General features: G+C 47.7%; 1 protein-coding gene across 3 annotated transcripts in view; it reads left to right on the top strand.

The window, feature by feature from the left end:
- The window catches only part of TLN2 (talin 2), a 435350-nt gene that overhangs the window by 362749 nt on the left and 60062 nt on the right, over positions 1–12539 (top strand). For all 3 annotated transcript variants that reach the window (XM_042941831.1, XM_042941832.1, XM_042941833.1), the window contains one exon: positions 8652–8798. In XM_042941831.1, the coding sequence (XP_042797765.1) occupies positions 8652–8798 (147 nt within the window). The remainder of the gene's footprint in view (positions 1–8651; positions 8799–12539) is intronic.

Genomic DNA, 12539 nt, shown 5'->3' with positions numbered 1-12539 from the left:
TTTCCGTGTGCATTTTTACCCGTCATGCATCTGGCAACTATTAAGAGCATAATTCTTGGGATGCTAAAAATATTGAGAGCCAGCCATTGCCCTCAAGTTGTTCCCAGTGTTCTGGACAAAAAATAAGTCTCGTTGCTGAAATGGCGAGGTGGAACCACAAGAACAAGAACACCCTTTTGACTGATGGATGAATGATAGTTGCCTCTGAGTTGGGCCAGCCCCTTTTGCACCTGTCCCAAACTGGAGAAGCCAGGATTTGCCTTCCAGACCCAGTTCTGGGTTGTCTTTTCTCCATGGCTGAGTGCCACATGTCTCCCCCCTGACCTGAGAGGCTTTTATTCCCAGCAGAGTAATTGGAATTAGGAATTTTCTGGGGGCTATTTTAACATTTTTTTTTTTATTTTGAGAGAGAGACAGAGAGAGAGAGGGGAGAGGCAGAGAGAGGGGGGGAGAAAGAATCCCAAGCAGGCTCCACTATGCTATCAGCACAGAGCCCGGCGTGGGGCTCAATCTCATGAACTCAGAGATCATGACCTGAGCCAAAACCAAGAGTTGGATGCTTAACCAGCTGAGCCACCCAGGTGCCCCACGTTTTCTGGGTTTTTAAGATATTAGCCCATCTATTTGGACTACAAGTTCAGAGCTCCATGTGGAATTCTGTTCTATACCAAGAAACTCACGGTTGGGAGTGTGTGTAGTGAGCACTGTAAGCTTTATAATGACATCACCTGCTTGAAAATGGTAGCTGGACATGAGAGTGGAACAGTTTTCAGCGAATGACCTGAAACATTGGCCACAAGCTGAGACATGATAGGCGGGAGCAAGGTGGCTACATGTGTGTCTCCACTGACTGGCATCCTTCGGCCCATGCTCTGTCTATAGACCCTGCCAGGCTTGTCGCAGAGGATGCCTAAGATACTACAAGTTGGCTTTTAGGTCCTTTCCTAAGAAGCCTGATGCGTGGACTTAATCACTTTGGCCGCTATTCTTTGGGCGAATATTCCCTAGGTGTTACTTGCTAAGTCTTCAGTGATGCATGTGTGTGTTAGATGTTGTGGGTCGTTGCTTGCCGAGGAAATACGGTTAAATGATGATCAGTGGCTTTGATGCGGTGACAAAGAGGATAAGCTTTGGGTCCAACATAATTGAATTCATTTCTTTGCTTCCTCATCTAGACAGTGGGGTTGATAATGAATACCTCTCAGGGAGAGTTGTAGAGATTGACTGAGATAATGTGCCTGACGCAGTAGGTATTCCAGAAAGAAAAAAGTGACCTCCCCGGACCCTGCTGTTAATGAGTCATATGATTACAAGGAATTTGCTGGGTAGCCTCCCCCTTGCCCCGCGGAGTCCCCTCCTGCACTCATTCTCTACCCCTAAGTTCTCCCTTCTGTACTCACCCCTACCCCACCCAGTTCCCTCCTACATCCTCCTTGAAGGGCCCCTCCTGCTTCTTCTGCCTGAGACCCTCCAGCGTATCCACAGCCCTGCGCACTGTGGGGCATTTCTAATTATTAGTGGGTTTTTTTCCCTTCTGCTAACATTGACATCTGTCTCCCAACCCCCTGTAGCCTTCTCCCATTTTCCAAATTCCTGTGATGTCTGTGCCCGCTTTACTGGGCTTTGTAGTTGAAGCACTGTCATACAGAAATCAGACTCCCTTGGAAGTAGACTTCAGACGTGTTTCCAAAAAAGAACCGAGTCTGATGTTTCTCCCGTGTTGTGCTGTGAGGAAGAGTAACAAGGAGCCCCTCCGGAATCTAAAATAATGAAGGGTCTTTGTTGAGCCTTCTGACTCCACTTCCCAGATTGCTGTTGGACTGAAGCATGCCCTCGTTGAGCGCCTACTGTGTCTTTGCATTCCTGACACTGGTGTGCACAGGTGGCCTGCGGGATGATAGGGACGTGGCCGTGTGGCGGAGATGAGGTTTGTCGTTGGAGGCACAGGAAGCAGCCCTGGGAGAGGCTTGGGGTAACTGGAGGAGGCTTCACAGACTCTCAGCTGACCGTTTAAGGGCCCGGGACTTAACGCGTGCAGAGTGAAGGGGAGCAGGCCCAGCGAGCTTCTCGTGCAAGCAGATGAGAAGGTGATCGTTTCTCAGGCAGCCGAGAGCAAGGGCGTGTTTTTGTGGGTTTGGATGCCCCAGTGTGGAGAAAGCGTTGTTTACGTTTTCGGAGTTCGGAGAGCAGTTCTGTGATTTACTGCTGCCGCCCCCAAAACTTGCTTCTCGTACCTTCCTCAGCCCATATGGGAAGGCACACGCTTGGCGGGAAATACTCACTTCTCACCTGGAAACACTCACTCGACTTTAATGTGGGGGTGCAGAATCGCTGACACTTTTGTGCCACCAGTGATCGTCTCATTTGAAGTGAGATTTAGAGAAATACGCACCGTCCAATTTTGCCTTCTTTTATCAATGAGAACGTCTTTGTATAGGGGCTCTCTCTAGAGGGTAACGTGCAAGAAATGTCACCTTTCAGGCTTTTGTCATCAAAATAAAGCAATCTGCACATGTTGTGTTTTACCTTCTCTGTACCAGGAAATCAGCGATCAACCTAAATTACCAGTTTCCTCCATCACATCCCTGATAGTTTTGCATCCTGACACGTTTGCCTCAAGACAACCACCTGTGATCTGACCGTTCAGACCTCTTCTTGATTCTTGAGACTTTTCAATTCTGCAGACTTAGCCAGTTCCTGTGGCTCACACAGCCACCTCTTAGAATTCTTCTCTTTCAGTTAGTCAAGAGAGTTAGATTTAGGGGTGCCTGGGTGGCTTAGTTGGTTGAGCATCCTACTTCGTCTCAGGTTATGATTTCGGGGTTCGTGATTTTGAGCCCCGCATCAGGTTCACTGCTATAAGCATGAAGCCTGCTTCCTATCCTCTGTCCCTTCTCTCTCTGCCCCTCCCCACTGGCATGCGTGCATTCTCCCTCCCTCCCTCTCTCTCTCTCTCTTTCTCAAAAATAAATAAAAATATTAAAACAAGAAAAAAAGTTACCATTCACCTTCTCTTACTGGCCTATTTACCTTCTCATCCACCAAAGTGAAAATGTCATTTCTTGGACCTTTGGAAGGGTCGTCTCCCCCTGAGGTATGTCAGGGCAGCCATGGCCACTGCCTGGGTGACCTCAATGCCTGGAGCAGTGCAATTCTAGAAATAACTCGCTGGCATCAGTTCCGATTTCCCAGTTTAAGAGCATTGTCCTCAATTCAGGCACCCGACCTAAGTTCCAGGGTTCCCGGGCCATCCTCACTGTGACCTGACGGTTACAAATTCAAGGGATTCTCAGTACCCTTCAGGTTCAATAATTTGCTAGAATGACTCAGAGAATTCAGGAGACTTCTCTACTTACTCTTACAGTTTTGATATAAAGGAATACAAACCAGACGAAAGAAGAGACCCAGAGGTGAGGTCTGGGGGGTGCCTGAACATGTCCCAAGGAGGTGTCACCCTCCCAGCTTATTGACATGCATCACCAACCAGAGAGGGCTCACTCCAGCTTCGCTGTGCAGTTTTACTGGGATTTCAGTATGTAGGCTTGATTGATTGGTTTTAGTCCTATGACCCGTGATTCAGTCTCCAGCCCCATCATATCCGCAGAGGTCATGCTGGCATTATGTTGCTCAAAGCCACAGCCCTCTAATCACATAGTTGGTCTTTCCAGCACGACCAGCCCCCCATCCTGAAATTGCCCACTGGCCACCATGAGTCACCTCCTTAGCATAAACTAATGTGTAGTCCAGGGGGCCCACCGGGAATAACAGGCAATCCTTGATCTTGGAAAGGCCAAGTCTCCCTCCCAGGAACCTAGAGCACAGATCAGCCAGATATTTTACTGCTTCACACTGGGTGAGTTTCCAGGGTCGGGCTCAGCTGGTGGCAAGCTACCAGGTGTTGGAAGGTATACACAAGCTCGGCCCTGGGGAGCTCCAGGGAGCAGATTGGAGAACTGTGACTGGCAACACATTCATGGGCAAGAGTGGAGCCCACGATGGCAGATAGAGCTGAGAGACTAGAGGCCGGGCTATTGCTGAAATGCAGAAGCAGGCACTGAATGATGGGGACCCAGCCAACTCGGGTAACAGTAGCAAGTCCTGAGGCCCCTTGCCTTTGCCACATGATACTTGTCAGGCTTTACCTTAATTTAAAAGCACCCCGTTTGGGGGGAAAGGCGGAAACTTCCCTTTGTAGATGGCAAATTCCCTACATTAGTGGTTTTTTTTCCTAGTAGCGCTGATAAATTTGACCTGATCTGACCATCTGCTCATTTTCCTTGTGACCAGTGGTATCGTTTCAGCAGATGGCCCGCTGGTGGGTGGCATTTGTCATCCACCAGATCCGGAAGCTTTAGTACTTAAGCTCCCATTTTCAGACTGTGACTGTCAGAGGGGGTCCCTGGCAGGGACATGGTCCAACCCTCCCCTTCCAGTGGGCTGTGAGGATGAATGGGACCTGAATCACAGTGGTGAGCACAGTGCCTGGCACAGAGGAGTCCCTAGGGAATGTTAGCAGCTGCCTGCTGTTCCTGCTGTCACGTGCTTTGACATTTACTGTTATTCCTGGTCCCCTGCCTGTCACCTAGAACGAAGCAGTGACAAATGCAAAAATACCTGACCCGAGATATAAGAACACGGGAAACTAGTTGGAAAGTCACATCGGGTCCACAGGCTGGCTCCTACATTGTATAAACTACACACCAGCCCTTGGCATCTTGCTCGCATCCCCAGGAACATCGTTGAGTATTCTTGGCCCAGTCAGAAGAGCTGGAGCAGGTCACTGCAGCCCGAGGGAGCCCAGTTGATGGTTCAAGGTAGGAAGGAAGGGCCAGGTCCCATTCTGACTTCCCACAAGCCCCGTCTCCACCGTCAGCTCGCCATCCGTGCCTGTTCAGCATGAAAACAGATGGTTCCATTAATTTCTAAACAAGCCTCTCCAGAGGGGAAATTGGCACCAACAACCTGTGAAGGTTATCCTTTTAAAAAAATTATGCGTGAAGGTAAAAAATTAATGTGTCACCCTTTACATCAGCCCCACCTGGTGACTTGATCGGACCCTACATTTCCTCTGAATACCGTGCTTCTAGAAGGAAGCAGAGCCCACTGTTGGCAAGGAGCACACAGTCTAGTTGGAGAAGGGGCAGGAGCTGTGCATCAGGCACCGTGTCAGACCCTTCACACACAGTGTTTGGGCTCATCTTCACAGTCCACGTTCCCTCCTGCCTCTGGACCTTGGTACAGGCTGTGTCCTCTGCCTGGAAGCCTCTCCCTTTTCTCCCATCCTCGCCCCGTCAACTCTGCTAGACTCTGGATTGTTCATCCAGGTCTCTGCTTCAACAGGAACACCACCTATGAGAAGTCTTGTCTGGCCCCAAGGTTGCATTAGGAGCGCTCCTTAGGGGCTGTAGCAGTTCATTGCTGCTCCAAACAAGCCATCCTAAAACTTAGTGACTTCAGACACACCATTTTAGTATGCTCTCTGGTGGATCTGCAGGTGGACTGAGCTCAGCAAGGTAGTTCTCATTCAGTCCCTCCTGCCATTGAAGCCAGATGGTGACTGGGGCTTAAATGACTGGACGCTCCATCACTCCCCAGTGCTTGAGCTGAAATCAGATGTTGAGGGAGCTGGGGCTCCGTGGGCAGCCCTTTCTCGCTCTGTGTGGCCGGCATACAGCCTCAAGATAGCCGGCCTTACCCAGTGGCCGAGGACCTCACAGGAACATCTCCTGAGAGAGCAGGGCAGTACTTGTATTGTTTTTCATTATTGAGCCTCTTTTCCCAATGTTCTTTTCTCTGAGGGCTTTGTCTCTTTATGACTGTTTGACTCCAGAGATGCTTCTCGGGGCTACAGGAATCCCAGAGAAAGCTGATGGGAGGACGACAAGAAGGCTGCTGGAGGAGGTGGTATTTAGGCTGGGCCTTGAAAGAGGGCTGGGATTTGCATGGAGGGAAGAAAAGAGGCAAACTCAATAGAACCAGCTGCTACAGGCCTCAGGTGAGAGGGTGCAGCTGTGAGGAGGCTTCCAGGTGGCCGCCAGGACCATACCAGGGAAGCAGGTCAGGGGGAAGAAGTCCCAAGAGGGAGGCTGCCTGGCTGCCCCCATGGAAGGCCCGTGAAGTAGAGAAGATGGCCACTAGTCTGGGCAAGCCACAATGGTCAATGATTCGCGTTTGCCTCCTGACACAGTTGCCTCAAGGTAACCATCCGTGAGGTGCGTGTTTCACCTCCCAGCAGATGTCATTGTGGAAGGCCTCCTCTCGTTTGGCACGCTTTCAGTTCCATACAGAGCCAGTTCCCATGGCTCACACAGCCCCTTCTAAAAATTCTTCTCTTCAGTTAATCAGTCAAGAGTTGCCGTTGACCCTCGCTCAGTAGCTTCCTTGCCTTCTCATCCACCCAAGTGAAGGTGCGATCTCTTGGGCCTTTGGAAAGGTCTTCGCTCCTGAAATACGTCAGGGCAGCCACGGCCATTGCATGGGTGGCCCCAGCGCCTGGAACCTCACCATTCTCACACTGACCACCTGACATTAGGTCAAGCTTCCCTAGGCTCAGGCACCTACTAGACTCCTCTTATTATAAATATACGGTGATGCGGCCATATCATCTGACCAGAATTTGGCAGAGCGTTGTTACCATTATTCCCATTGTGCTGAGGAAGCAAAGGCCAGGACCACTTAGCTAGTTAGGGATGGATCTGGAGCTAGAACCCAGCTTTTCTGATGCCAGGACCTTGGTTCTTTGTCCTGCATCTTGCTTCCACTGGAGGTATTTTTCAGGGAGCCTGCCACTACCATTGGTTCATCTTTTCATTCACGTATTCAACCAGCGCCTACTCTGTGCTTGTCCTGCATGTAGCAAGCCTGTGGTCATTAGAGCCTCTCCAAGTGTGGGTCAGGGGGAACTCGTGAGCGCTCGCGACTCTGCCTGCGGAATGAACATCTGTCCCTGGGGAACTTGCCTCACTCGTCCCTCCAACCTCATGACAGTGTAATTTGTGACATAATTCCAAAACCTGTTCATCTTTCTGCAGATTTGTTTGTTTGCCATATACTTAAATTTACGTGATCCAGTCTTAAGGAATGGTAGGGTATCGGGCAGCTTTGAACAGAAGTGCATTTGTTGTGAACACTTTTTTCCTTTATGTTAGTTTTTTTTTTTTTTTTATTTTCTTAACATTTTACTTTTTTAATATAATTTGTTGTCAAATTGGTTTCCATACACAGCCAGTGCTCATCCCAACAGGTGCCCTCCTCAATGCTCATCACCCACTTTCCCCTCTCCCCCACCTCCATCAACCTTCAATTTGTTCTCAGTATTTAAGAGTTTCTTATGGTTTGCCTCCCTCCTTCTCTGTAACTTTTTTTTCCCCTTCCCCTCCCCCATGGTCTTCTGTTAAGTTTCTCCACATTAGTGAAAACATGGTATCTGTCTTTCTCTGCCTGACTTATTTCACTTAGCATAATACCCTCCAGTTCCATCCACATTGCTGCAAATGGTCAGATTTCATTCTTCCTCATTGCCAAGTAGTATTCCATTAAATATATAAATCACATCTTCTTTATCCATTCGTCAATTGATGGCCATTTAGGCTGTTTCCATAATTTGGCTATGAAAGTGCTGCTATAAACATTGGGGTACAAGTGCCCCTATGCATCAGCACTCCTGTACCCCTTGGGTAAATTCCTAGCAATGCTATTGCTGGGTCATAGGTAGATCTATTTTTAATTTTTTGAGGAACCTCCACACTGTTTTCCAGAGCGGCTGCACCAGTTTGCATTCCCACCAACAGTTTAAGAGGATTCCTGTTTCTCCACATCCTCTCCAGCATCTATAGTCTCCTGATTTGTTCATTTTACTCACTCTGAGCAGCGTGAGGTGGTATCTCAGTGTGGCTTTGATTTGTATTTCCCTGATGATGAGTGACACTGATCATCTTTTCGTGTTTCTGTTTGCCATCTGGATGTCTTCTTTGGAGAAGTGTCTATTCATGTTTTCTGCCCATTTCTTCACTGGAATATTTGTTTTTCGGGTGTGGAGTTTGGCGAGTTCTTTATAGAGAACTCACATTTTATTGATCTCTGAGACAGAGTGTGAGTAGGGGAGGGGCAGAGAGGCAGGGAGACACAGAATCCGAAGCAGGCTCTAGACTATGAACTGTCAGAACAGAGCCTGACGCGGGGCTCAAACCCACGAACCATGAGATCATGACCTGAGCCAGAGTCGGACGTTTAACTGACTGAGCCATACAGGCACCCCATGTTAGTTTTTTTTTTTTTTTAATTAAACCCATCAGCTTATATATTTGGGAATCTGTGGCATTCTCTTTCTGCTACCCTGAACGTACTAACTTAAAACTGGTCCTGTCGTAAGATGCTGTTTCATATATTGCAATTTTTCCTTTTAAATTGTAAAAAGAGATCTTTTTATATTTTCCCTTCTGATTTTTAATGATTTCGCACACAAACGTACCCACATAATAAAAGGAAAAACCCAGAATACATTATTGTGCTCCATAATGGAGATACAGTTTTGTATTGTGTCTTTTGAAGGTTATACTTAAAAGCAGTGAAGTGATTCTGAGGAAACTGAGCACCATTTTCTTCTGTTTATGGAAATTTCCCACAATCCTCTTTCCCCTTTGCTTTCTCAGGCCCAGCACACCCACGACGCCATCACAGAGGCTGCCCAGCTCATGAAGGAGGCTGTTGATGACATCATGGTGACACTGAATGAAGCAGCTAGCGAAGTGGGGCTGGTGGGAGGCATGGTCGATGCCATTGCAGAGGCCATGAGCAAGGTACGCCTGGGCATCCACGTGTTCACCTTCACCCCTTGACCCCATCTCCTCCTCAGTTTCCCTCAGACGTGATCCCCAAGCGCTTTTCTCTAAGGAGTGGTCGGTCACAGTGGATATCAGTGAGCCTCCTCTTGAGGGTTCTGATAAATGTATACATTTTCTATCCTCTGTCCACCATAGTATTCATCCCTTATTATTCCTTCATTACTTTTTTAGGCCACTCTCACCCTGTCTTTCAGTTTTATGCAAGGGAAAGAAAATGGAGATGGAGAAGGTATCACTGGCTCCTTCACTTATAAAATGGAAATAATTATTTACCTCCCCTGTTAACCTCACAGAGATGTCGTGGGGAACAAACAGCAAAGTGAAATAGTGAAGTGATTCCCAAGCGCTAGTCTTTGGAATGGCTACTTAGGAATCACAGGGAGCACGTTCCAAGACCCTACCCTAGCGATAATCAGTTGGAATCTCTGTGGGGTTGAGCCTAGGAATCTCTCTATATTTTTTTAATGTTTATTTAATTTTGAGAGAGAGACAGAGCATGAGCAGGGGAGGGGCAGAGAGAGAGGGAGACACAGAATCTGAAATAGGCTCCAGGCTCTGAGCTGTCAGCACGGATCCCGATGTGGGGCTCAAACCCACAAACCGTGAGATCATGACCTGAGCTGAAGTCCGCCGCTTAACTGACTGAGCCACCCAGGTGCCCCGGAATCTCTGTATTTTTTAAATCTCCCCATGGTTTTGGTATCTACAAATGCAGAAACCACTGAAGTAGTATTGTGAAAGCCTGTAGTGAACTCTTGTGGGCAACGGGCATAGGAGATAATGTGAGAATTATTTCTCCTGCAATGACCCCTCCGTTGACTTGGATCAGTAGAGAAGTAAGACTGGAGAGTGTCTCCTGCTCTTTCCCCAAGGAATCCTTCACTCGTCTTATCTGTTTGATAGTCATTAAAATTAACAATTGTTTGTCAATATCTAATTGCCATTCTGGGATAGCACGGCCAAGAACTTGAGATTTTGTCTGTGTTTTGAAATGTCCATTGTCAGACTGTGAGTACATTATTACAGTTTTTCAGGATAATAAGTGGTCTTTAATTGCTAATTTAGAGAAGATTGGTTGGTTCATATCTCCATAAAGAGGTGATAGCCCGAAGCTGTAATTAGGATAATTCTCCTCAAACATCACAATCCAGGCTGAGATGCTGGGGCTCCTTCAGAGACCCCAGGCGTGCCTTGTCAGAGCCCTCCAGTAATTTCTGCTGTGGGCTTCTCGTGCCTCAAATATGGACAGTTTGGCAGAAAATGAGTGAAGTTCCCCTCTTTCTAAAGGCCTTTGGGTAAGTCTCTATGGGTTTGTTTGGCTTCCAGGAGTCAGAACACCAGAACTTTGAAAGTAAGCCATGTGCCTACCAAGGTTATTAAATAATGGAGCTCAGGTTTTCTCAATACAAATTAGAAATTCAAATGATAACCTCCTTCTTCCTAGGAGAAGGTGTTTTCCAGAATCACCCCAATGATGGGGAAGGGTTCCACCAATCCCTGGAATGTGGAAGTCAGATTCTTGAAGTCTTTTTTGATAGCCTTTGAGCCTTACCATATTGTGACGGCTTTTCAGCAAAGAAAGCAGCTCTTGTACTGGCTGTTGTCAGTCGTTTGACAGCTGCTCTCTCACTCAGCCCAGGACACACTTGATTCTCTCTGAAGGACTGGGGAGAGAAGTCCAGTGTGAACTGATAGCAATAATTAGGAACTGCTAATGGCACGACCCACAGAGGCCGGGAACAAAGGGGTTTTTTTCCTAAATTCCATAGGGTATACAAGTAGGGTTTTATTGGTACCCCTACACTCGGACCTACCCAGACCTGCCAGCCAAAGCCCAGTGAACCACCTAGTGCCTCTTCCCCATTCTCCTTTCGTTCAGCTCACCCCAAACTGCCCATCACTACACACTTTGGGCTAAGTGATATTCCAGATCCTTTGAACCCCTAAGCGTTGAAGTATTAGGATTGGCACACATTCTTAGTCCTGGTTATTTGGTTACATTATTGATACACTGTTAGCATCATCGTCTGAACTTCTTAAAGCCATTGAGCGACTGGCGGAAAAAAACCAACGTGCGCCCAAAGTTGATTCTAACGTGGACACAGTTTACACCACTTTTGGTGCTTCTGCTGTGGAGGTTCTTTTTGGAATTCTCTCTCCATGTCTAAGCACCAGAAGGTTTGGGTTAATATGAAGCAATCAACTTTCTGGTCTACCTGGGATAAAGAACTCAAGCCCTCTGAACCTCGATTTCCTCATTCAATGAGGTTAGTGGCCCTCGGCCTTGGGACTCTTGTGACCCACTGCCTTTTCTTTGTTTGAGTTTTTGTTTGGGTTATTAGATGGTGGTGGTGGTGGTTTATTCTTTTTGATCAGGGATGGAGATGAAAACAAAAAAACCTGCTATCTGCATCACTACTGTTTCCTGCAAGAAAGGTTATGTTAACATCCCCCTCAAAAAAAGTAGGAAGGCTATAATTAAAATCTCAGAGTAAAGGAAAGTTCTTTAAACTAAAGAAATCTGGAATCCAAAAATTCGGCCCCTTTGATCTTAATTGTGTCATTGTCCTCAGATTGGTAAGTTTGTCACAGTAGCCTGAAGCCCCTGTGTTCCCAGCTGCCCTCCAGCTCCAGCATCCTGGTGTGTTTGTGGTTAGGGCACATTTCGTATGAAGTCTCCCAGCACATTGCTGGACACTTAGAAGATGCCCAGTCAGTCTCTACAGAGAGAAGGAGTCCACAACTCAGTCCTCATTTGACCAACAGGGTCCCCATAGTGCATTGGAGACTTAGAAAGCAGCTCTATCCTTGGCAAGGAAGCCTAGACAAATCCACCCTGGGGTTTGTGCTGAGGCTTTGATGGCAATTATATTCCCGAACTGTGCGGCCACATCACACGTAGGCTGTAGTGATTCGCCCCTTGGTCTCTGCCCAGACTTCAGACTGTCGTTGCCTACCCCGGACCCCACGTTTTCCCCATGATTTCAAGGTTCTTCATCAGACAGACCAGCTTCATCCCCATGCTCTCAACAGCCCCTCTTCTGTTCACTATACTCCCTCTACCTGTATTTGTTTCTTTTTCCTCTACGTCCTTACCTGGAATACCTTTCTGCAGTCAGTGGCGACAGTAGCGATGATGATGGTGGTAGACATGGGTTGCCTTTCTCATCGTCATAGTGCTCATTGACATCATCATCATCATCATCTTCATTATCCTGGTCATCATCTCTTCCTTCATCTCACTTGATGTGCCCTACAACAGCCTGACGCTAGGAAGTCTCCACTGAAGGACCTGAGACTCAGAGTATAAGCGACCAGCTTGAGGCCCCCTCACAAGCCCTGGAACCAGGGCTTCTGAACCAGTATGCCCCCAACCCTTCAAGGGACAGAGTCACCGTCCCACTTGTTCCACCTCTTCCCCCCACAGTGATGTCTGCCATTTGTCAATTCCTGTTGCTTTCAGTCAGATGAGCAGCAAGTTGTTCCTAGTGGTTCCAATTCCTTGTCTTCCCCAACCTAGATCAGAAGTGAGAGTTCGAGGGTGTACACTCTGTGGGCTACACCAGTCCTAGGGAAGCCATTCAGGATGTAGATTCTGCCTCCTCTCCTGAGTCATCTTCTGTCATTCTGTGCTTCCCTAGAAGTGTCTGGCTCATGCCCACTGCCATATGCTTGAACTCTAACCCTGCTTCTTGG

The sequence above is a fragment of the Panthera leo genome, chromosome B3 (assembly GCF_018350215.1).
Source record: "Panthera leo isolate Ple1 chromosome B3, P.leo_Ple1_pat1.1, whole genome shotgun sequence".
NCBI classification, from domain to species: domain Eukaryota; kingdom Metazoa; phylum Chordata; class Mammalia; order Carnivora; family Felidae; genus Panthera; species Panthera leo.
Note: the sequence above shows the minus strand (reverse complement) of the source record. Positions and strands in the feature narration are given on the sequence as shown.